The following is a 25,939-nucleotide window of genomic DNA, read 5'->3' on the forward strand; positions in this document are numbered from 1 at the left end:
TTTCACTGGGAATGCTGGGTTTGAACGAAGCTGTTTGAGTGTCAAGTGGGCTGTAAGCTTGAGCAGGGCTGCCAGGGGCGATCCTACAAGTGGCCTCAGCTTGCCTTTGGAAAGGGTCAGCGTGCTTTAGGCCAAAGGGGCAGGTGGGAGCAGAAGGAGGAGGAGCTTGCGCACCGTTGGCACTGCCCGCACGGAAAGGGGCCTCCCGCCGGCTGGGGCGGCTGGCGCGGTTGGCAGCAGGGACACTCCGCGCTGCCAGCCCGCTTGCGGCTTCTCTTCCCGGTCTCCCCTGTCTCCTTCCTGGGAGGGCTTTTCCTCCTCTTCCGTTTGCCCGCAGTCTGGAAATCAAAGAATCCTTATCAGTGCTTCCTTCCTCTCAGAAAGCTGGGATTCACAGCGTCCACCCCAAAAATCTATTGGCCTAAGCAAATTCTTCCAAACGCCGAAGAGCTGAGAAGAGGGCTGGATATGGCAGGGGGCTGCGGCACGTTGCCAACCCAGCACTTGCAGGAAAATACTCCTCTTTACCACAGCTCTAATAGATGGGATAAATACGTGGCTATCTCTAGTTGTACATGTCTGATTTCTACCTCTCTGCCTAACATCTGTTTATCTCTGGTTTTCCTCCCCACATGTCTAGGGCATGGCTTTTACATTCAGTCACACTAGTGAAGACACATGATTACCCATTTTCTGCTACCCAAAATAATCTCTCTCTTTCCTTATCTTCCACTTGGAATTTTTGCAGCATTGCTTTTTCTTTCCCCTTGATCAGTGCTAAAATGAAAGTTTCTCTTCCTAGCTTCAGTTTCTTCAGTGATCCTGTCAAGCATTTTCTCAGAAGCTTTTTTCATGCAATTGAGTGTTAATTTCAGCAATTTTGGTGATTTTCTGTGTGATTTCTGCAAGTCTCCTGTTTATTAGGGCACCGCTTGGGAAGGCAGAAAGAGAAAAAGGATGTTTCTGTATGTCAGTTCACTAGTGGAATATTCTTGGATAGAGAGAGTGATTAGCTGCATTTTACATGTACTGCTAACCTGAAAGTGCAACAGGTAACTTGGGGAAAAATCAAAGCCAGATCTCTCCTTCTACCAGCCTATATTCAAATGTAAAGTAAATAGAGCAGGGTGAGAATGTTAGTGCTCCATTAGTGCATCCATAGATTCCTGCAATGCCTGGGAACCTGATGCTCAGAGTCTTCCATGTTAAGGGGAACTGCATTTCAGCGAACTGCATTTCAGCAAAGAGAGTCCCTGTTCACAGGCACCAAAGGGAAGAGGGTCCCACGGAGAGTCGGCCGAGGAACGACACTCACAGCCCTTGTGGCTACATGCTGCTCCCCTTTGTTAAGCAACTTTGGCACATTTATCCTTCTCTAGACACTGTCTCACGCCACTAATGCTTAATGCTGCTTGGTTCAGTAGCTGCATTCACACATGCATGTTAATTACTGATTGGCTGTCACACCATAAGCATCTTTAGCTAAGGTGTGCCAAATTAGCAGCTCCCACTTGTGTGTGCTTGGCATTTGGTTTCATCTGGGCACAATGCTCCTTCTTCCTTGATGTATCTGTTTGAGGACAGCACATGGTCTGTCTTGTTCTGGGGACAGTACATGGTCTTCAGAGTAACTGTAAACTGCAGACCAGATTTTCCAATTCTCACAGGAGAATATCATGGCCTTGTTCAGTCAGGAATCCTTCTACAGTTTGTGGACCCACTTTCTGTATGGCCAGAGGCTTTTTCTTGTCACAAAAAAAAAAAAAAAAAAACAACAGAAAAACAACAACAACAACAAGAAAAACCCACAAACTTTCAAATAGGAAACCAAACCAAAACAAAGCAAAAACAAACAAACAAACAAACAAAGACCCAAAACAAAACAAAACAAAACCACCACCCAAAATCAACAATAGCAACAATAGCAAAAAACCCAAACAAACAAACAAACAAACAAACAAACAAACAAAAACCCAAAAAAAATCAAAACCAAACCAAAAAAGTAAAAAAAAAAATCAAAAAAACCAAAAAACAAACCAACTCAAAGAATTACCTCAAGTAATAATAAAAGAAAAACTACTAAGATTAAGATTCATTGATTCCTTTTGGAATGTCATCCATAGAGATTCTCATTTCAGAGCTGAAACTGTACAAAAGTTATGTAAAACACTGCCAGTTATATGGGACCTACTCAGCCCATGGAGGTCATTTCCAGCAGCAAGGCTGAGAGAACAAATCAGAGTCTAAAACCAGAAATGAATAAAAGTGGCCAGGAAAACTCACTGAAGTGGCCACCAATGTTTCCTCTTGCTCTCTTGAGGTTCAGAATTCCAGTGTCTTCTAAAGAAAAAAGTGAGCCCATAGGAAATGCTCTATGGAAGGCACTGTAAAGTTCCAATGCTTTCTAGAGAAAATCATATGATAGGAAATGATAATTTCAGTCCCTTATCATCTTCTTGGAAAGTGCTCTCATCTTTCCACAAGCCTCTGCTGTGACCAACCCTGGTGACTTTGGATACTCAGATACATCCTCATCAACCTGGGGACTGTGTCTTATGTCAGAAAGCAGAGCAACAAGCCACCTAAAGAAAAGTGGAAAGGGCCATTTGAAGTGTTCCTAAGCACTCGTGCAGCAATAAAAGGGGATGGGATCAGTACATTGATACACCTGCCCCCAAGGGAAGACAGCCCCAACACATAAGGGACTGGAGGGGAAAATGTAGATGAGAATTTGAAGCCTCAATTTGTTAAAGCATGGAAATAAAACTTTCTAATGCAGTGTAGAGTTAGAAGAAATCCCATCAAGGGAAAGATATGTCATGAAGGGCTAACCATGAAAAGTCCTCAGTCTCAGCCCAGCCTGGCCAGCAGCACTCTGGCACGCTCTGTCAAGCAGCAGCAGCCAGCAGGCCCAGGGGAGGCAGCCCAGCACAGTTCACCCCATGCCCCCCACGGCAGCGTCACTGGGGCTGCTGCACTGCAGAGCTGGAGGAGCACCCCCTGAGCCAGGCAAAAATGGACCCAAGTCTCAGGGTTTAGGAGGTGACATTTTCTTGAACTTGGCTTGAAGGAGAGCAGAAGGGCAACAACTGCTCAGGTGTTCAATCACAAAACACCCCAAGGGCTCTGAGGTACAGGGACTCAACATCGTTGGCTTGGAGACAATGGAGGAATTTGTAGAATGCTCTGCAAGGAAGAAAGGGGCATTCCCAGCCACCTTTGAGTGTTCCCAAATATTATCCTCCCTCAGACAATTTCATATCCTTTCCCAAGAGATGATTATGGTCTTGTTGCTAACATGTCCTCTTTTTCAGCTGAATAAATAAATGGCAAGAAATTTAGGAAAAGAACTAGACATCAAAGTCCCCATTGGTCTGTGCAGGAATCAAGATCTGTGTCTCTCTAGAAAGACAGGTTGTGACTGACTAGTTTGGAGAAATCTACAAAACTGGTAGCGATCCTGAAGGGACACTGGAACTGAATTTCTCTTTTTAAACCTATTGTAGTACCTTGCCTCCAACACTTCTCCATGTCTTTTACAAAATCCTTACAGAGATCTGGATCTTCCCTGGCTCATGACAAGGTGAGGCCATGATCTCCAAGCAGTCCTGAGAGCTGCTTCAGCTGACAGCTTAGAGCAGCCCATGTGCACTTCTCTGCAACCCTCCACAACAAGGTCATTTGGGGTGGAAGTTGTCCTCTATGCCTTCCACCCCTTAAGGCAAAGATCTTAAATTAACAAGAAAATCAGAAAACAGTCTTATTCTTATCATAAAGAAATCCCATTTGCTACAATATTTTCTTAATAGGTGCACAATATCATAATAGAAGTACTGGGCTCCCATTCTCTACTGATAAGTTTCATTCAGTGGACAGAGCTAAGTCTTGAAGAGAAGAATTGACCAGAAGAAAGACTCTCCAAAGATGATAAAACTGACAATAAGAGGAGTTAACAATAATGCAACTTCTTTATTGCTAAAGATCAAGACTAAATTCTCTAATCTTAGACTAACTAATCCTACATTTTTAACAAATAATCATCTCCTTATTACTAACTTGAAGAAACCTAAAAAGCTAATCTTCTTTCAAAATAAAACAGCTGGAGCTCATAGATGTTCCTTTGCTGAAGCAGAAGACTGGTGCCAGGACTCCAGGACTTGCTGCTTGCCAAATTCAGATATTCATTGCTGAATGTGGGACAGCTTTTTGTGGAGCTGCTGGCACCTGCTCTTCACCTCAGAGTAGCTGGGGCTATCCTATGAAGGAGAAATCAAAAGAAAATTAGTGCATGCCAACATTTCTGCGGAGTTTAGAATTTTATGACCTTTCCTACAAAACAGCCTTGAGGCACACTCAGCTGCTCCAGTCTGGCTTTATTCATGTAGAACAGTAAAAATACACTCAGTTTATCTTTTGAGCTATTTTTCTCTGTGAGCCACCACCCTTGAGGGAACTTGGCAAACTGAGGCTGTTATAATGCAGACCGAAAAATAAACTCTAGACAAGTCAGAAACGACAACAACAAAAACCCAAAGCACATCAGCTCCTCAGGAGGCCAAAACTCATTAATGCTCAAAGCCACCGATGGGAGTCAAACCTTCTCCATTCCCTTCTCCCTCAAATCAGCACGTGTGAGGTTTATCAAGCTCATGATCAAATCCAAGATGAAGTGGCAATGAGAATAATAGATGCCACTTCCCAGCACTCTCACACCAATGCTTCTGCTCCTATGGGTCTTAAGGTCTGGTTTTTATTGGATGACGAATCTCCCTCCACATGGAAATGAACATTTCAAATCACCCTGAAATGAATATTTACAAGCCACACATCTTTAACAAGTAGAAATTCAGTAGCAGGACAGACAACAACTTGTGCATCCCAGGCCAGCTACACCTGACTGGTGTGTTGGACAGGTTTGAAAAGAAAACTACAGATGCCTTTCCACATTTTGAGAGGCACCAGAGAAGCAGTAGCCTGCACTACTGGCTTCTGCCCAGTGACATTTGCTGGCAAGAACCCTGGCACGGGCCTCACTGCACTGCTGCCCTGCAGGGCCAGACCTGCCCTCAGCCTGGCACGGAGCACCCCTGGCTGTATCCAGTGTGAGCCGGGGCCCTGCCGCGCCTGCTCCAAAGGCCGCAGCTGCCCCAGAGCCCCAGAGCTGCAGGAGGCCTGGCTGCCCCTGCCAACATCACTGCCCTGACACAAGCTGCCAGCAATTTCCAGGGCTTTAGACCACACACACACTTCTCCCTCCTCTCCTGGAAATGCCATGAGGGGATGCAGCAGCACTGCTGCAGCTGAGCCTGTGCAGCTGCACTGCAGGAAGGGAGGGCCCCAAATAACATCTGTAGTATTAACTCTGAAATATGGTCTTGCTTGCACCAAAATTCGGGCAGAGGCTTCTCTTAATAATCAAATTTTACTCCATCATTGTCCACACTGGAGTTAGGAAAAGCAGCACATTAATACCTTCATTGAAATCCAAGGGACACTACTGCTTCAGCCTCCCCAGCTCTCTTCACATCTTTTTGGATATGGCAGTCCTCCACACAAGTGTTGGCATTCTAGAACTCCAGTATTTGTCTTTTTTTTAACCTAAAGGGTGCAGGGAAATGGAGCCCAGACTTGGAGGCAGGGTGCTGGTTTTGACATCCCATTCCATGGGGATGGCTCTGACATCCCTGTAGAATAGGATGTTAAAGCCAGCACCCAGGAAGAAGAGCGGCCACCACCTGCTGCCTGGAGGTAACTGGGCTACTGCTCAGTTCTCTGCTTCTTGCTCCTCACAGGACTGATAAAGCCAGAAGCCCGAGGCCGTTTCTGCAACAAAAACAAAATAATTCATTCTTCTATGATCACAATCAGGTTTTGCTCTCCATTCTAAAAAAGAAGCATCTGTGAATTGGCAAAGTTTTAAAATGCACCATTTGAAATTAAAAATAACTGTCAGACCTGGAAGACCTGCAGGTAAATATCTGCTCTGCTGCATTCCTACTTTCTCGTCTTAGCACTTAGCAAGTCCTTCTCCAAGTCTACTGCTAAAAGGCTTTGGGAAGTAGACACTCCCTTCAGCAGCTCCAGCAAAGCCTCCCCAGAATGGGGATGCCAGGTAAGTTTTGACTAGGTCCCAATTACTGCTTGCACACACCAGGAAAAGACTCAGCTTTTGCTATCAAACACCCACATAATTTATTACAGAGGAACCTGGCTGTTTTAGAGTTTTATGCATTAAAAACAAGATTAATGCTTCACTATTACAACCCCTGAGTACAGGATGTTATGGTTGGTTGTGAATTCTCATCAGGATGAACACAGACACCAGTCACATGTCCAGAAACTCTTGTGCATTTAGCTACAGCTGTCTTAAATCCAGCAGGCTTACCCACTCCGCAGACTCAAAAGCTGTTGGCTAACAAGTCTTTAAACTTGTACAAGAGAGTTTCACAAGTGGTTACCAACGAGCCCTTGATGTTGCTCAGGGCCCTTCAGTCATCTCTCAGCTCCTCCCAAGGAGCTTCTCAAAGGTGCTGCCTCACGAGCCACAACACACGGCCACAAGCTCCCCACAGGCACAGCAAACCTCAGGGCCAGGGATGGAGTAGAACAGGACAGCCGTGCTGTGCCCAGGCAGAGGGAGGGAGGAGAGAAATTAAGGCAGAGGAGGGAGTGAGGGAATAGCACCATTCCGTAGGTGCTGTGTTTGTCCAGCCATGTGGATAGTGCAGAGCTGGGGTCAACAATGACAGTGACAGAGAGACAGAGGGAGAAGGGAGCAAGAGGGCCCCATCTGCCCCAGCCTGGTGCAGCCTCTTATGCACAGGAGATTTTTCATGCAATTCTGTCACACAAGCAGAGCCAGCCCTTTGAGCCCTTGTCCAGGGAATGAGTTGAGGGTGGGGACTGAGCTCAAGTCTCCAGGCAGAGTAGAAAGTTGGATCAGGACAATGCTGCTCCACCCCTGCTGGATCCTCTCTTCTTATCACAAGCTTGAGGTCACAGCAGTGTGTGGCAAAACATGCCCAGGCCTGCTCCTGCACATTCCCATCACAGCTTTTACATCACCAGCAAGTCTGCTAAAATGTAATACACAGTGCAGAATGTTAAAAATGCACAAAATACCTGAGCAGGTCTTGCTGGAACATCTGTCTCAGAAGGCCTTGGAGATGTTGCTTGGCTGCTGCTGGTGGGGTTCTGAGATGGAGCTGATTTTCTGTATGGATGGTCCAAGAGTTCATGTTAAAAAGCCTAAATATCAACTGTCATAGTTCTTTCCTTGCAGGGAAAACAGACCTTCAGTGTCAGGACTCAAGGGAAAAACATGAAGCAGAGTTGAGGGAGCTTTAGACAGGACATCAGGAAAACATTCATGGCCCAGAGGGTGCTTGAGCACTGCAACAGGCTCCCCAGGCCAGTGGTCACTGCAGCAAAGGCTCAAGAACAGTTTGGACAATTCTCTTGGGCACAGGGTGTGATTCTCGTGGTGTCTGTGCAGGGCCAGGAGTTGGATTCCATGACCCTGATGGGCCTCTGCTGGTGCAGCATATTCTAAGAATCTAGGCTTCATTTCCCAGGGCTTTTTTTCTGAAAAGGCTCTTTTCCTTCCCCAAGAGACTGAACTTACCTAGAAAGTATTAACTTCAAACTCTTTCTTTCGATTTTACTGTAGCCAGGCCAATCAGTCTGAAGGGTTTGAAATAGATGTTCCTTCAGACTGAAGGAATTCTCCTTTGCATTCAGGTTGGCTACCTACAGGCAAACGTTTTGGAAAACAAATCTTCATTACACCTACATGCAAACTACAGAAATCTAAAGGAGCTACTTCAGCTGGGATGGCAGAACATGGTTCTCATTATGTTGTGATTGTCTGCAGGGTGAAAAAGCCCTGCCACTGCCCTGGGCAAACACAGCAACAAACTTTGCAGGTTCAGGGAATGAGTTCCTAAAAGTCACCCTGCGATCAACTAAAACTGTATCCACGTTGAATTTGAGTCCTTTGCCTAGGCTCCAAAACTCTTTTTCTTAGCTAAAGAGGAAATAGTCCTATTTAATATAATAATGCTTGCATAATTCAGCAACAGCACCATTCAGGTGCATGGGGAATATTTAAAAAGGAAAGAAGGAGCTACGGCATCTTTCCATGGGTGTGCCTCTGACGAAAGCCTATCAGAAAGAAATACCAGTGGAACTTATCTTGAAGGAGTATTGGAAAAGTCTCTAATCTGAACAGGTGAGGAAGTAGTAAAATTATGAACAGCAGAACAGCATGATGGAAGAATTGCTGGCACAAGCTCCATGATCTCACCTGCTGAAGGATCTTTCCAAGGGAGTCCTTGTCCTTTGGCCTGACTCCATCTCTCTGCAGCCGAGCAAGTAACTCTGGCTCCTTGTAATCCCTCAGAGCAAGCAAATGAATCACCCTGTCCCTGTAGGGTCGGCCGTAAACAGCAGCGCAGCCGCTCCAGTCGATGTCTGCAAGTCTCACAGACACCATCCTCTTCTTCTCAGGCACAGGACCTGGATTGTTCTGTTGGGCTCCTCTGACCTCTGCTTCTTCTCCTAAAGTGAGGGAAAACCAGAAACAACAAGTTCAAATTGCAGGTTTGCAGAAGGCAAGGTAGTTGATTCCAAAGGATGCACCAAGAATGTTGAACCTCTATTGGTTGGGCATTTACAAATCTAAAAGAATCCAAATAGTAAAGCATTAAAAAGAAACAGTTAGTAAAATGCCTGGTAAAGGAGTGATACTGGATGGGAGGTTTTCATGAAAAATTCTTTTTATGCATGGTGCTTTTATATGATTTCCCCAGTTTGTAAGCTCAAGCATTGGCTATATCAAGAATGGCATGGACAGTGGGAATATGTGCACTCTCAGCAAGTTTGCCAGCACCAGAGGCATGGGATGCCATCCAGAGGGACCAGGACAAGCGTGGCAAGTAGGGCCCTGGGAACCTCATGAGATTCAACAAGGCCAAGTGCAAAGTGCTGCATCTTTGGGGTTGGGACATGCCCTGGCACTGAGGCACACTTGGGGATGAAGGTGGGGAGGACTTGGAGGTGCTGGTGGATGAGAGGCTGGATATGAGCAAGAAACCATATAGATATCCAGTAAAAAAATGAAATGGAAGCATATCTGAAAGGGGTCCATCAGTTTAATACCCTTTGCACTTGGATTGTGTGACTCCTTTTCTGCCTGGGTCCTGAGCTCTCTGCTCTTCTCTTTGGCTTTGATCATGGCAAGCATTTCATAAAAATCCAAAGGATGGGATTTTTTTACCCTGTCTCATTCTGTTTACTCACCCTTGGACTTGGGAGTCTTCCCCTGCACCCTGGCAGACACTGGGAATCCAGAATGTGTCTGAAACTTATTCTTCTGTTGTTCTTCCGGGGTGGAAGTTGAAATCAATCTGACAATTGGAGATGGGTTGAAAGTTGAACAGGATGTGGAAGGCAGGTCCAAGAAAGAAGGAGAGTGGCCACCAGCTGCTGGCTGGACATCACTGGGCTCTTGGTCAATCCTCTGCTTTTTGCCCATCACAGGACTGAGAAAGTCAGAAGCCAGAGGCCGTTTCTGCAAAGATGATCCCGATTAGTTTTGCTTCCATTCTGAACAAACAGCATTTCTGAACTGGCAATGGTTGAAAACACACCTTTCTTACCTAAAACAGCCTGTCAAACAAGGAGTGCTGCAGCTAAATATGTTCTCTATTTCATCCCTACTTTCTCACCCCAGTATTCAGCAAGTCTTTCTCCTAGTCTGTAGCTCAGAGGCTTTGGGACAAAGACACTCCCTTCAGCACCTCTATCAAAGGCTTTCCCAAAATGGGGAGCTCAGTCTGGTTTTATCTTGCTCCCTGTTTCTCCTTAGACACACCAGGAAAACACTCAGCTCTTGCTGTCACACACCCACACGATTCCCCAAAGCAGCCCCAAGGAGCCGCCGGTGCGGTGCCGATCGCAGCGTGTCCAGAGCAGAGATGATAACAACAGAGAGAGAAGCCCCAGTCTGGCTGCAGGTCTCATTCCTGGTGTTCTCCAGAGGAAACCCTGGATCACAGCCTATTCCCTACCGAGCAAACACTGCTCCTATCCGTGCACATCAGCAGCTCAGAGCAGGAGTGCCAGACACGGCTCCGTGCCTGCCTGCTGACAGAAATGCTGTGGGCAAGGAGCCAGGACATAAGAGGAATGCTGGGCCCTGCAACATTTCCTGCTCTGGCTGGGAAAAGAGTAGGGAAAAACAGAGCTGTGTCCTCCCTCCTCTATTTAAAGAGTATTTTTAATCTTTAGGAAACTAACTTTTCATGCAGTGTTTTCCAAGATTCTTTCAAAAGGTTTGCCTTGCCCTCTTGTATTGGTAAGAAAACAGACCATGCTCTGATTTTAAGCCTGACAAGTCTGAGGTATTCCATGATGATTCAGAGTCCCCTCCTCTCACATGGGATAGTCTGAATCAAAATGGGAGCCTAAATGCTGCTTAGGACAGAAAAACAAGTTTCCTACAAATGCCTCACTACGGGAATTTGTCCTTATTCTAGACTTCCCTAAGATTTCTCTTCAAACAGTAGCACTGGCATGACCGTGCATGTTTTAAGGACTAGAGGTGCCATAACATCAAGAACCCTGCACAGACACAGCCAGGTACCAGAAACATGTCCACATCTTGTCCTTAGCAGAGTTTCCTATGCACCATGAGAAACAAGTCATGTGTGCAAGCTTGTTGCAGGCTTTGACATTGCAACCATCTGGAAAAGTATACAGGAATCCCATTGGAAGTACATGCCTCAGGTTCATACAATATAAAGAGAGCACTACTGCTTCATATCACAGCTTGGGCACCAGGAGCAAGTGGGATAAAACATCATTCATAGTAGAGAATGTTAAAAAAGTCACAAAATGCCTGAGCAGTTCTGAGTGGAGTATCTCCTTCAGAAGGTCCCAGAGATGGTGACTGGCTGGTGCTGGTGGCATTTTGAGATGGAGTTGGTTTTCTGTAAGGATGGCCCAACATTTCAGGTTACAAAGCAAAACTATCAACAGTAATCGTTCTTTTCTCACAGGGAAAACAGAGGGTTTCATTTCCCAGAGGGTTTTTTGAAATTATTATTGTCCTGACTGAACTTACCGAGAAAGGGTCACCTCCAATGTCTGTCTATCTCTTTCAGTGTAGCCAGGCCAATCTTCCTGGATGTCTTTAAAGAAATGTTCCTTCAGGCTGAAAGAATTCTCATTTGCATCCAGGTTGGCTGCCTAAGGACAGACATTTAAAACATAAATGTTCATTACACCTAAAGGCAGACTATAGATGTAAAACTGGTACTGCAAAGCTAAAGCAAAGCTGAAAAGAAATCATGCACCAGTTTTCCTGGACTTGTGTTCAATGTGAAGAACAAAGGAGCTGACATGTAAGAGGTAACAATATTAAAGAGGTGTGGTCCATTTGGGCTCTAGAAATTTGGAGGTAAGTAAATGCCAAAGTGCTGCAAGCATGGAGGAAATGGATGCTATGAAAACCTCTCCCTGCACCAGGGTTCCAGGTTTTTTGGTCTTTAACACAGCTTTGAGAATCAAAGTCCCCTATGCCAGAACTCTCAACCTTCACCATTTGAAATACAAGGAGAGGCCAGGCTTTTCCTTTCTGTTTCCTTTTCTTTTGAGTAAGACCTGAAGAACATCATCTCCATGGGCAAATCCATATTTTTCCACCCTCAGGAGGACACTGGCTACCCTCTTGTTTCACCCAGCTGCATTGCCATGGCAGAGCACAGCCTGGGCCTCTAACGGGGCATGCTTTCACCATCCCGTGAAGCTCCACAGGATGCTGGCATTTGTCTCTGCAAACAGAACTGCTTTTCTTTCTCAAGTGCTTGCTCAGAGGAAACTACAGCTTCCTATGGAACACTTGTAGGACATAACCTACCTAGAGCTACATTTCAACAGCTAAAAAGTAACCAAGATACCCAGAATCAGGAATTCACTTCTTAAAAGCAGAACTAAGGCTGTGTTGGAAGAAAAGGAAGGCTGGGAGTCTAAGCGCTCAGCAAGTTCACCCTACTGGTTTTTCATCTATACCCCAAAAAAATGCCACCTCCTTGTGAAGCTAAGAATAATGTGAATAATCGTTTTCAGGATGAAGTGCTGTGTGCTGAAGTTCACACAGCCCTTTCAGAATGCAAACAGTACCTTGAGGCAGTTCACACTGCAAACAAGAAAATACTCCTTCAAAATCTCCTTAAACATTGACAAGAAAAAAGGGAAAGGAGAAATTTTTTTTTTTACCTCTTACCCTCCAAGGAGCTGAGCTTTGAAATCCTATAATCCCTTCTTTCATAGCTAAAAAGGAAATATTGCTACATGATATGCTACCTAATGCTTGCATGATTCAGTAACAGCCTACATGGACGGGGAATATTGAAAAAGGAAGGAAACAGCCACTGAATCCTTCCATCAATGTGAATTGTAGGAATGATCAAGAAATAAAGTGATAAAGAAATACCAGTGGAACTAAACAAACACCTGGAAAAGTTACTGAAAAATAATAGGTGCCAAGGACTTTGAAGACTCGATCACATAACAGCAAAGAACCCCTGTGCTCAAAGCTGGCTACCACCCTTATCATGGAGGATTTGCCTGGAACACCCTCCCCTGGAAAGCAATCCCCACAGATCCCAGCAGCAGCCAAGTACCATCGAGTGGCCACCAAATCCTTCAAGTGAAATACTGCCCTAGGCAGCTACCAAAATTCTCTCCTCTGAAACTTGTCCCAGGATATTTTAAGGACCTTAACTAAGTGTTTCATCCAGTTGAGACTTTCACCCTGTGGAGTTAGTCCCTGAAGCAGTTAAAGAGTGCAAGGAAAAGACAGAGGATTACAAAAAGGCACGAGAAGCAAGTACGTTACAAAAAATTTATCATTGCCAGCCATTCTAGAAAAACAACAACAATGCCTCCCAAGTTTGGAAGGTTTCTTTCTTTCCTCACATGGGCTTGCCATTGGGGGGGAACTGGGTAAAGCTGATGGAAAAACCTAAACCAGGAGTATTTCCCAAGCCTCTCATTAGTTTCCAATTGAAATGCTGAAGTAAGACAGCTGAGAGTTAGCATTGCTGGCAGTGACTCCAGGATCTGATCTCCTGAAGGATCTTTCCAAGAGATTCCTTGTCCTTTTCCACAACTCCCTCTCTCTCTAAGTGGGAAAGTAGCTCTGGCTTCTTGTAATTCTTCAGAGCCAGTAAATGAATCACCCTGTCTCTGATGGGTCGTTGTGAAACAGTCCTGGAAAGTCTCTGGAAGAATTTGGCAGGGTTCGTGGGCATCGTTCTCTTCCTCTCAGGCACAAGATCTGGAGAGCTGCATGGGGCTCTCCTGAGCTCTGGTATTTTCACTTCAGTAAAGGAAAAACAGAAAAAGAGATGTTAAATGGGGTGTTGGGAGAAGGCAAGGAAGTTGATTCAAAAGGATGTACCGAGACTGCTGAAACTCTGATTGTTCAGCATTTATAGATCAGTTTTAAGAATCCAAATAGTAAAGCATTAGGAAGAAACATTCCTTAAAAATACCTGGTAAAGGAATGCTATTGGAGGGGTGGTATTTGTGAAAAATTACTTTTATGCATGGTGCTTTTATATGATTTTCCCAGTTTGCAAGCTCAAGCAGTGAGCTCTGTCAAGAATGACATGGACAGTGGGATTAAATGCACCCTCGGCAAGTTTGCCAGCACCAGAGGCATGGGATGCCATCCAGAGGGACCAGGACAAGCTTGGGAAGTGGGGCCCTGGGAACCTCATGTGGTTCAACAAGGCCAAGTGCAAAGTGCTGCATCTTTGGGGTTGGGACATGCCCTGGCACTGAGGCACGCTTGGGGATGAAGGTGGGGAGGACTTGGAGGTGCTGGTGGATGAGAGGCCAGGCATGAGCTGGCACCGTGTGCCGGCAGCCCAGAAAGGCAACCGTGTGCTGGGCTGCACCAGGGGAAGCGTGGCCAGCAGGTCGAGGGAGGGGATATGACACACCAGGCACTGCTTTGAAACCAGGAACTCGTGCTTGGTGTCTGATGGAGACTCTCTGAGTCCTGGTGAGACATCCGGGAGCTTTGTGTCTTCCATCACACACACAGAGACTGACCTTTCTTTACACGCTCCTTCAATCTTTCAACGTAGGTCAAACTTTTAATGCCTTTCTCCACTTCCTCTTCCTTGGACCATGCCTCTCTGATATTTGCCTGCAAACCTAATGACACAAACATCACACACTTCAATTACTTAGAACAAGGTAAACATGCCAGTTATGGAGTGGGGGCACTGCTAGTGTTTTCAGAAGTTCAATCTGATGGAGTTACAGAAACTTCCCACAGCATTCAAGCAAAAGAACTCCCAAAATGATATCCCTGAATGACTTCTAATGAAAATTACCTGAAACCATAACCAAGCATTAAGGTGAAGATTAGGTAAGAGTTCTTCACCACAGGGTGGTCAAGCATTGGGACAGGCTCCCTTAGTGGGCTCATGGCACCAAGTCCAGCAGAGCTCATGAAGTATTTGGACAAGGTCCACAGGCACCTGGTGGGATTCCTGGGGACAGAGCTGCACTTGCATGTCCTCGTGGATCCCTTCCAAATCACATATTCTCTGATTCTGTGACAAACACCAGTCCCAAACTGATACTGCATGGAGCATGTTGCAAAGGCACCCTGTACACTACCAGCAACCAGAGCTGTCTCACCTGAGATTCTCTGTGCCAGCCCAAAGCAAAATTGCCACCAAGTTCCACAACTGTCTCACTACTGCCAGCCCTCAGACCCCAGCTACTGAATGTTAAATATTCCCTTAGGATCTATGTAGACCACCACCAAGAATCACACAAATCTTCATTCACATGTGAAACAGAATGTCCTGAGTGAGAAATTCAGAAGTTTAGTTTTGTCTCTCCAAAAAGCCACCATTGTGCTGCCTTAAAATGCTCTGCACTAGGCTAAGGCAGAGCAAGAGCTGCACGTGCAGGGGCAGGGATGTCCCTGCAGGCAGGTGACCGCAGCCACAGCCAGGTGAGAGCCTGTTTTTCTCAGGGCAGCTGGCTGTACCTGGCTCAGCTCACTGCTGCAGGCAGCACCACAGAGTGCCTGCAAGGGGAATGTGCACCTGGTGTCTGCCTGGAGCCAGGCTCCTTGGGGAAACAGCACTCAGAACAGGTTAACAACAAATGGCAGCCCCTAAGCACATTGTGCTTTGTGGGGAGTGATGGAATCCACTGGGAAGATGACATCAATATCTTCCATTCAATTTCCTTGAAAAGAACCCAACACAGTAATATGGCAGCACTGACTTATTAATGACCAAGACAAAAAAAATTAAATCAAGCATGGTTCTCCCCAATGACTTTATTGAAATTCTCTATGCGACTTCCTCACAGTCATTTTTCTTTCAATTTGCCATTAATTCTTATGGATAGGCACTATGCCTAGGTACTCCAAAATCTACTTGCAAATCCAAAACATTAGCTACCACAACTGTGAATTTAAATGCATAAAGGTGCTCCAAACCTTGACCTTTATGCTCCAAACTCCAGCCCATCAAGCAGTATGGGAACAAGGAAGGACTGGCAGGCTTTCTCAGGGGAAAACAAACCAGTGCCTGAATGCACTGACAAGAGACTGCAAGGCTGACCTGAGGCCAAACCACCTCCAGCTGAGAGCTCTGAACACAAGAGATCCCCTCTCCCAAGAATATGCTGCAAAAATGAATTGTCAAGGTGAAAATTATACAGACATTGAGCAAAATATGAAAGACAACCATACCTCCAAGTGGGTTATACAATTTGATATCATGCGCACTTCCATTGTACGACACCTCGCTGGCATTTGGCTAAAAGGAAGAAGAAGTTTTCTGTAAAATCTTCAGCCTACTCTCCATCACTGCTGATTAACTCGGCCCTTCATTTCAAACAAGAGCTGCACTTGCAAAGGTTTGCTGTCCCATCACTCAAAAGGGCTGCTTTGACACAGTTCTCCCTCTGAAAGCAGCCGGCTACAAAAGTGCCCTGAGAGAGCGACCCTCACTTAGCCTCTAATGCAGCCAAGCCTTCAAGTAGCAGGTCATCCTTTCCCAATTGCTGGAATTTATAGGCACAGGCTTCCCTTGAAATCAAGTGCCTGAGTACAATTGAACTGGGCAGTGCTCAGCTAACAATCCAGGTGAGAGTGGTTCACAAAAAGATTAAGAATTCAGGGCAGGACCTGACACTGGGATTTATCTGGCACTATGGAAGTACATCCTGGAGTCAGCTCCAAGAAGAATTTCACCTGCATGAGGTGAATTTCGACTCTCAAGAGGCATGAAAACCCTTTCTCTTTTCCTCACCTCTAGATGCAATTTTGTATAGATGTGAAGTGGAAACAGTTTCTCCTTGGCAAGACAGATATACCAAAATTGGGGTTACTTGGCTGATCTCATCATTTAGTACAAATTGTGTCACATTCCAGTGGAGTTTAAAAATCTGTAAAATCTTTTTCAGCCTAAGTACATTTTTTAACAAAAACAACTGCTGCCATCCAACTGCTTCATTCTGAAGGCACAATTGGCTGAGATAAAATCTAAAATGTATGATAAATGGACTGAAAAATGTGGACTAATTAGCATGAGAAAGGAGACATCAATTCCAAATAGAGGATGGCATATTACTTAATGGTATTGTACTTTAGAACCAATGAAGGTTAATTTCTATGTTTGCTAAAACTGTATCAAAGAGTGGAAAAGCTTTGAAAATGATGTGCATGTGGCTGGAGTTCTCCACTAGGCATCACAGCTGGGAATATACTAATACCTCCTCCTAATACTAGAAAATACTGTTAGAGAGTTTCCTTTACCCTGACATGCTCGGTGAGTGCAGTACAATGTGGAACAATGAGAAATCCATGCATTTTGGCCAAGAGCCATGCCCAGAGCATGAATTTCCCAAGTGTCCCAGCATGGAGAACATGTGACTTTCACTGGCACCTCCTCAGTGTCATCCCTGAGTGCCACATCCATCAGAGATCCTCCCACTTCCACTGGCACCTCCTGCGGGTCATCCCTGTGAGTGGCTCCCACCCGGGCAGCTGCCTCCAAGGGCCCTGGAGCAGCAGTGGGGCCCCAGCCCTGCCCAACAGGTCCCGCGGGCTCAGCAGCACCTGACACCAACACCATGGCCAAGCCCCCACCCGCTGCCAGCCCGCAGAGCCCCACAGCTGCCCCTCACCTCTTGGTCCTGGGGCCTCTGGGTCACCCTGACGGGCACGGCAGTGCTGCTGGGGGCCCTGCGGGACGCAGCGCGCGCTGGGGCCCTGCGGAACACACTGGATCCTGCCCAGGCCCACAGCTCCGCCATCCCGCTCTGCCTCGGCTGCTCCCGCTGCCACAGACACTGATCCTGCTGCAAAGTCTGCAAAATGCAAAATCCTTCTTAGCAAAATGTGTTCCTGGATGTTTGGCCTTGGTGGCTTTCAAGGCTCATCAAGAAGAAGGGAGATCACCCCCATGAAACAAGAAGCAGCCACCAAGCTCAAAGGGATGGCCCGGCCTTTGAAAGGCAGGTTACTTGTTGGCTCAATTGCCTTGGTGAGGTGTAGGGCTTGACAGCCTTCAGTGACCTCAGACAAAGGGGAGGTCAGCAAGGCTTGGGAGGAAGGATGCACCTCTGATAGTGGACACAAAGAATGCCCGATTTATGGACACAAGGACATTTGGCAGAACCCCCAAGAAAAGGAACAAACTGATGAAGCCAACACAGCAACTGTGCTGAATCAGCTGTGACAGGGTAAAAGGTCATTTCAGCAGGGGCAGACCATGGACACCCACTCAAGAAACCTCTCACTGTGAATAAGGGGGAGACTGAGCATGCAGACTATTGGGCATGAGAAGTGAGAGGAAATTACCCAACAGCAGACACAATACTAATTATGAAAAGAACTAGGAGATTTGCAGTCAATGAACACTAATTCATTTCTTTGCTCAATTGTATAAATACTAAGACACTCTGGCTCTTGTGGTGCCAGCTTTGTGAATTTGCCCCTCAGCCCCTCCTTTCTGCCCAGAACTGTAAATACCTCCACTCAGTGTGTGGATTGGCCTCTTGAACAACGAGTGCTGGAACCACCAAAGCTGGAACAACACTCGCTGTCGCTCTGACACCTCCGCTCTGGCTGCAGCCACCGAAGGGTCTGAGCGGTCCTGCCGTGTGCCAGTGACAATGGCCACGTGTCCTTGGAAACGGGGAGTTCCATGTTCCAGGCTGGGTGGGATGTCACTGAGGAGCGGGACGCGTCACAGTCGGGGCAGAGGGAATTCACAATGGGCCCAGGTGGGGAATGCCCTGCCCTGGCCCATGACTGACTCAGCCCATTTCCACGTGCAGAAAGGGGCACTCCACCAACCCCAGGTGCTGCAGCTGTGCAAACCAGGCCTAGTGAAGGGTTTCTGCACTAAAGTGCTGCGCTTGGCTCTCTCGGAGGTGAAGGAGCAGCTTAACACCTCTAACCAGGGCAGCAAGGTGCAGCCCTCCCAGCACTGGGCGCTCCTGTCATGGGCCCGTCAGTCTGTGAGGCTTCCAGCACGTACACAGTCACTCAAACATCATCTCTTTAACAAAATCCCCCAACTTTTCTTCATCCCAGTCTCCTAAAAGGAAACAAGCCAGCAGCATGCCCAGGCCCCCACAGCCTCTGCAGGAGGAGCTGACATGGAACAGCCAGCTCTGACTCTGATCACAATTACAGGCTGACATTTCTGCTGACTGCAAGTGGTCATTGAAGTTATTGACACATAGTGAAAAACATTTTGTATTCAATTCATTATTATTTTGTTGTCGTTTCCCCCATACCCAGGATTATTCCAGATTTCAGTCAGCTGGCACCAAAAATAAGTGCCAGCCATAAGTTGTCCAGGCATTACAGGGAGAAGTAATAAAACATGTTGTTTAAAATGTGTTGAATATTACTATCCAAAGCTCATTTTCAATCATATCTTGTGTTAGTATTGAAGTCCATGTCTATATCTATCCATGTCTCATCTCCTGGCTGCCACACTCACAAGGACAGTGTAGTCTGGGGACACAAAGGGAGGAAGCAATTTGTCAAACACCAGAGCCCTGATCTGTAAAAGAACTGCGTGCCTTTTTGGGACTGACTGGTTTGTGTTGATTATGGAGCCCCAGTTAGGGACTGTTGGAAAAGCCTTTGTATGAATCATGAAAGGAATCCATGGAGGCTGTTACACTGGACTCTGGAATGTCCAACAGCCTTTCCATACCTTTTAAAGGTTATTGATGACAACCCCTGCTCTGGACTTACCAGATTTGATGGAACCCAATGCACTGTTCATCCATGAGTGCCTTTGCCCTGCACAGTAGCCCCATTTCAGCTCAAAGAATGGGAATGAAGGAAGGAGGCCTGTGGTATTTTGGGCGTATTTCTCAAAAAATAACTGAACAATGTACTCAAGGCATGGTCAATAAGCAGGAACCACCATGTTCCTGATTGATACAATATATTTGAAAATAAATGGGAAAGAAAAGTGACAGTTTATGTGCTGCAAATGGTTATGTCTGGTTCAGCACATAAAGGAGGTCACTGGTTATCCCTGAACAGAACTTGAAAGTAACAGGTGGTACTCCTGGAACAAAAGATGTGGTGCTAAAGACAGCTACTGCCTTGAACCCTGAGTAAAAGTTACAAGTTGCTGGATTTGTTACAAGAATGCTGATTGATTTGACATCCAGCAATCTGGCATATCATCAATCAGAAAAAGGAATGTAAGAATGGGAGAAGACTAGAAGTTCCCACTCTAGGTGGGACTGGCTTTCCTCATGGCTACCAGACCTTTAAAGGCTTACAGAACTATTTCTAACCAGTGCTGGAATTGTTGCTGTTTGCATTTTTTTGTGTGTGATAATTCATTGTATGTCAGCTTTCATGAGATGTTTTGCAAATATTTATAATAACAAATATTATTGTCCTAGAAAAGAAAATTAGTTTTAGAAGTGAGACTTCCAAGACAAATCTCAAAAGGATCTGTGTGAGGGATTGTTGCAAATAGCTTAGGAGGAAGGAGTGGGTAGTGGAACTCTGAAAGCTCTGAAACCCTCTATGTCCCAAGCCAAGCCAGAGCAAGACAGTTTCCTCAAGAACACATTCTGCAGCTCAGATAACCAAGATGAAAATGACTACTATATGGAAGACCACAATGAAAGGTCAACAAAAGTCCAAAAGCTCAGTGAACACCCAGGGTCTCTAAAGATCCCCAGCAGACCCTCAGAAACTAACTGTGCAGACTCCAGCAATTTATAGATATTTAATGATTTCTGAGAAACAGAATGCCTGTGTGCTGCATACTCCAGTAAAGCACAGCAAGCTCACCCCAAAGTGTGCGTGTCCCCGCGGTGCCTGTGCCCCAGCAGCAGGTGTCACTTGGGGTCTGCCCGGTGTCTGCGTCTCTCTGCTCCCCCAGGGTTTCCCTGGCTCAGGAGATCCCCTGTTCTCCACACCTGACTGCTCCACTCTTGGCTGTGCCTCTCAGAAACAGGGCTCCTATTGCATGAGTGAATGCCTTGAGAGCCAGCCCCTCAAACACTTTCTTTGTCCTTGCTGCACATGTGCCTAGAGCGACATGTGGGTCACCTTCCTGCCAGTTCAGGATGTGCAGAACTGTACTTAAGTGCTACTTCTGTTCAAAGATTTCTGGAGGCAAAAAGGGAGCTGGGGCAGGGGCAGAGGGGCTGATGTCAATAAGTGAGAGGTTGTCCTCAAGTCCCTTTTGCCGGGGCAGATGCCGTGGGGGTCTGTCACCCAGAGCAAGAGCCAGGACCCGCAGGAAGGATCCTGTGTCCTGGATCCGGCCAGGAGGGTGATCTTTGCAGCAGCTCGGAGGAGCACGGCCAGGACCTTGGGGTAACTGGATACCACCTGCCACGCGGCAGGGGCAAATGGAAGGGTTTTTTCTTCCTCCACCTGTGTGCTGTAAGTCACGGGCTGTGCCAAGTTCTGTGTGGAGAACGATCACGTGTGACTCGTTTGCCTCTGGTACACTCTCCTTTTAGTGTTGTTATTACCGTCTGTGTTCTTTTTCCATTGCTGTTTCCAGTAAGTTGTTCTTATCTCAACCCGTGATCTTTACCCATTTGTGCCCTTCTCTCCATCCTGCCACAGGGAAAGTGGTGGGGAAGTCAGTGAGGGGCACGTGCTCTGAGAGGCATCAGTGTGAGCACTCAACTAGGGAATACCATTCCTACACTGCAACAATGTGGAAAACTCAGTTTCCTAAGGTACTTTCCTTGGCTAGTCCTACAGGAAAATCAGCCTGCTGAAAAGCAACTGCTGTCATTGAACTGAAAGCCTGCTAGGTAACACTTGTTTTAAAGTACAGATTTAACAAAGTTACACAAGAAGCAAAAATTAAATATTGCCAAATAGTCTTTATAATAACATTTTAAATTGTTTTAAAATCTAAGATGGGAGAAATTTCTGTGAATTTTTTCCAAACCCACAGTGACAAAGAATTCTATAAAGCAAATTACAACTGAACATTTTCAGCCCCTAAAAAAAACTTTAGCAAAATAGCAGAAAGAGCTACATTTCAGCTGCATTTCCAAAGCAGATGGTTGACTTTAATGGTTAAGGCTACAGAAGGGGAAATGAGGGAATCTGTGTGTTGAAAAAAAAACAAAACAACCCAAAATGGAACTGTGTAAATGCATTCTGTTCCTCCCTGAAATGCAAATTCTCATATTCAAAATATCATTGAAAGTTGAGGCCAAAATTTCAAGCGACTTGATGTCAATCAGCTGTGTTAAATCTTTGAAGAGAGCATTACTGGTCTGGCTTCACAGGCGCCTGAATGAAGGATGCACAGAAAATCTGTACATTCCAAATTATACTGTCTTGGATAAGTCAGATTTTCCAAAGATTCAGAAAACAGGTTTGGGTTTGGTTTATTTTCTCCCTCTAAAAAGAGCTAAAAGAGTTCATGCACTCGCTTAGTCAGGTCAAGGTTCTGAAGGGTCACTCGTGAGTATTCAGGTCACAGACAGGAGATTCCAGAAAGATGTCCTTCATTTTCAGACTTTTCACAGACAAAATACCAAGAAAGAAAAAATTGAAATGAATTTAATTCAGACACTGCTTTGCTCTCCATGAAACCACAAACCCACACTCTACCCTTCTTATCAATACAAAACACTGGCACAGAAACACTGGCAGCCTTGGTTGGCAGAAGATGGAAAACTGTCATTTCCAGACACTCACTGAGAGCAGTCAATGTGAAAGCCCCGCCCTGGGTTTCACAGCCACTCCCCTCCTGTGCCCATCCCTTCAGGGCAGGCCCAGCATCAGGACGAGCTGTGGAAAGAGCTGGTGACAGTGGCAGGTCCCTGTGCCCAGGGCAGAAGGCACAGCACCTCTGCTCCTGGCTGGAACAGGGGCCACTTGCCCAGCTAGACCTGGTGTCCCAAAAAGAGGAGGGGCCCTGGCCCCAGGGCTCTCCCCAGCCCTGCAAGAGGCCAAGCCACCAGCAGCTCTAGCAGGGCTCTTGCAACTCTTTACTCAAGGAAAAGGAAATCAATTGTTATTTCCCTCACACACTCCCTAGACACTGGTTTCTCTCCCTCCTAATGCCCTTCCCCTTGTGCCCCCCCGTGGGTGACACTCCTGTGCTGGGGGCACAGCCAAGGGCCCCTGCAGTCTGAGGGCCATGGCAGCAGTGCTGCCTCTTCCCACAGGAAATCCTGCTGCAGCTGCCACACCTGCAGCATATCAGATGCCAAAGGCAGAGCGGGCAGCAGGAGCAGCTGCTCTCTCACAGGACCATGCCCTCAATCTTCCTATCCAAACATCTGGATACACAGTGACTCCACAGCCCGAGGTAATCCAATCGGGGGCACTCCCCTCTGATGTTCCAGCCCAGAAGGTAGAACTAATTTCAGTCACCCGAGCTTTGGAACTGAGTAGAGCAAAATGAGTTAACATTTGAACTGATTCATTATACACCTTTGGAGTGCTACGGGCACATGGGATTTCTGGAAAGAAAGGGACCTTTTGACCTCTCAAGGCACATCAATCAAAAATGGAAAACAAATCTCAGGTACACTTGAAAGTATCCAGAAACCAGAGGAAGTTGCCATCAGGCATTGCAGAGCACACCAAGTGGATAAGACCAAACTGGAATTGGGGAAACATTTAGCCAACGAGGCTGCAGAAAAAGACTTGTTAGAAAACAAAGCTTTATCTTTAATACCCTTGCCAGAGATACCTCTCCAACTAGAAAAAACAGAGTATAATGCTAGAAACTGTCAATTAATTGAAACTGTAGAAGGGTGATTTGATCCACAAGGCTGGGCAGTTATCCCAGCTGGGCAAAGAGTAGTCCCAGAAACACTCTTCTGTGAAGAAATGGATTGCAAACACAAAGCCACTCGTTGGAGTACTGAAAAACTTTGGAAACATTTGCAAAAAACTTTAGCTGGGTCTGAAATGGCTCAGATTGTACAACCAAGACTCTAAAATGTATAGTTTGTAAAAGAGACAACTGTAGCACAGCTCATAATGTAGTGCTAAGAGCCATAAAATCTGGAGGTGTTCCAAGGGAATAGTGCCTGATGGATTTCACTCAATTTCCCAGAAAATGGGGGTATCAATCCCTCCTAGTTCTGGTGGATACCTTTTCTGGGTGGCCAGAAGACTTCCCTTGTCATATCAACCAGTCTAGGGAAGTGGCTGAAATACTGTTGAATCAAATAATACCTAGATTTGGGGTACCTTTGGGAATGTCATCAGATAGAGGTTCCCACTTTCTTGCAGAAGGGGTACAAGAGGTTAGGAAAGCCTTGGGAATAGCTTGGGATCTTCATGCTCCTTACAGACCGCAAGCTAGTGGCAAAGGAGAGAGAATGAATTACATAATCCAACTGAACTTGGGTAAAATATGTCAGGAAACCTCCTTGACATGGTTCAAGCCTTACCCATGGCTCTGCTTTGAATCAGAATTCAGACATGGGGCACCAGCAAAATCTGGCCCTGTAAGCTGCTGTATGGTTGACCCTACCAAGTACCACACATTTCAGGAAACACACACATATAAGGAGAGGTTGATTTGAATAATTACCTCATTTCTCTCAGCAAAACTTTACAGGACTTACAGCGAGCAGTGGCGATCTCCAGACCAACAGGACTGAACATAGCAGTGCACAAGTTCCAACCAAGAGCTTGGGTGTACTTGAAAGGCTGGGGAAACTGCTCTGCTGCAGCCAAAGCAGGACCTTCCCAAGTTCTGCAGACAATATTGCTGCATTGAAATAGACAGGGTAAAATCCTGGATACATTATTCTGGAATAAAAAGAGCCAAAGCCTCTTAGCTCAAGACAACATCTTCGGATTTGAAGAAACCTTTGTAAAAATCTTTGTGCTTTGTAACATCAGCTGAGCCTGCCCCCAGCCTGGCTGATGGGACCCTGTCAGCAAAGGAAGTGCAGGAAGCCTGGAGAGGAGGCAGCGGTGCTTGAGGAGGCTCTGTGCCCTGCCAGCTCAGCAGAGGACTGGGAATCCAACCAGCTGACTCCTGCACTCCATGGGAGCATTCCCTTCCTGGCCAGGCTGCGCTGAAGCTGTGCTGTGCCTGGCGCTGTGCATTGCCCTGGCGCTGTGCGTGCCGCACGGACAGTCCCGTTTGTGGCTCCGCACTGCCCGAGGCTCTCCCCCCTCACACAGGGGCCCCGCCCCGCCCCGGGCGCCCCCTGGCGGCTGCCCGGCCCCGCCCGCCCCGCGCAGGCGCGCTCCCTGCCCATGGCGCCGCCCAGCGGCAGCCGCCCCTCCCTGCAGGCCCGGGCCGGGATCGGGCCCTGCTGCTCGTCCTGTCCCTCGGCTCCCTTCTTTCCAGAGAGAGGAAGGCTCCAAAGGAAGCGTTTGCCAGCTGTGGCCCTCTGCTTTACTCTGTGGGGCCAAACGTCTCCCCTGAAGGTGGCCCTGGTGCATCCATGAGTGCTGGTGCGGGAAAAGGCCCCTTCCTTCTGCCGCCAGCTGTCATCACTGGCTCAAAAGCAGCGCCCAGCTCTGGAAGGAGAAACAGCCCGTGGCACAGTGGTGCCATCCCTGCCCAGACGGGGCTTTCTGCCACAGCAGCAGCAGCAGCAGCAGCAGGGCTTGCCTTGGCTTCACCTGGAAAGCCAGAAGCGTCTGTAAGTCAGCAGGTTGCCAGGCTGCATCAGCTCCTGGTGGGGGTGAATCCTGCTAGCTCTGACCATTTCCAAAAGGTTATAAAGGCAGCAGTACAGACATATATGCAGAGCAACCAGCGTTGCATAAATGTGTAAAACTGTGTGGGTTTTGTGGCATTCTTAGGGCTGTCTTGCTGACAGTGCCTCCTGCACAGCTTGTGTGCCATGCCATTGCTGGGCCAGCCTTGTCCCCAAGCTGTCACCCCCAGCCTTGTTCTCTGGCTGCTGTTGCATCTCAAAGCACAGTTGCCCAATTGCTGAGTTCCAGCTCTCAGGCTGGAGCACCAACCCGTGCTGTTGCATGTGAACGAATGGTCTGTGTCCACTTCATTGTGCTGGCAGAAGCCACTTTTGCTGAGACACAGGACAGAGAAAGTAGAGGAAAAAATCAGTTGGAAACTCTTGTATGGTAAATCAAGGCGACTGACATTGTGGAGAGGGAGAGAGAAGGATTCATCTGACTCCACTTTATCAGAAGGCTAAATAATTACTTTCTTATACCATACTATATACATTGCATCTAAACTGAATCTGCCACACACTCACCCTTGCTCACAGCTGCACAGAACTGCATCCACTCTGATTCTCTCGTGTCTGTCTCATGGCAGTCCCAACACACACATTCTCCTGGCCCTGATAGGCCAAGGGAACAAAACATCCTCACTTTGGGGAAACAATCTCCATATTGCATTCTACTTTGGCACAA

General features: G+C 46.7%; 1 protein-coding gene across 9 annotated transcripts; it reads right to left on the reverse strand.

The window, feature by feature from the left end:
• Positions 1-284: 284 nt before the first annotated feature.
• On the reverse strand, positions 285-24,616 carry LOC135291775 (RNA polymerase II elongation factor ELL2-like). Of its 9 annotated transcripts, none has more exons than XM_064406035.1 (10): positions 15,794-15,862; positions 14,125-14,229; positions 11,126-13,384; positions 9,301-9,571; positions 8,306-8,559; positions 7,625-7,749; positions 7,123-7,213; positions 5,473-5,823; positions 4,057-4,256; positions 285-338 (listed from the first exon to the last, which is right to left on the reverse strand). In XM_064406035.1, exons 4-8 carry the CDS (start codon positions 9,533-9,535, stop codon positions 5,758-5,760), a joined length of 771 nt encoding a protein of 256 aa, XP_064262105.1. In that variant the 5' UTR covers positions 9,536-9,571; positions 11,126-13,384; positions 14,125-14,229; positions 15,794-15,862; the 3' UTR covers positions 285-338; positions 4,057-4,256; positions 5,473-5,757. The 9 variants fall into 9 exon arrangements, 8 of the variants coding, with proteins under 8 accessions (XP_064262105.1, XP_064262102.1, XP_064262103.1 ...); XM_064406032.1 differs by lacking the exon at positions 285-338 and having other exon boundaries at positions 3,950-4,256; positions 11,126-11,250; positions 13,245-13,384; XM_064406033.1 differs by lacking the exons at positions 285-338; positions 15,794-15,862 and adding an exon at positions 24,160-24,603 and having other exon boundaries at positions 3,950-4,256.
• Between the last annotated feature and the right edge of the window lie 1,323 nt (positions 24,617-25,939).

The sequence above is a fragment of the Passer domesticus genome, unplaced genomic scaffold (assembly GCF_036417665.1).
Source record: "Passer domesticus isolate bPasDom1 unplaced genomic scaffold, bPasDom1.hap1 HAP1_SCAFFOLD_116, whole genome shotgun sequence".
Classification (NCBI taxonomy): Eukaryota; Metazoa; Chordata; class Aves; order Passeriformes; family Passeridae; genus Passer; species Passer domesticus.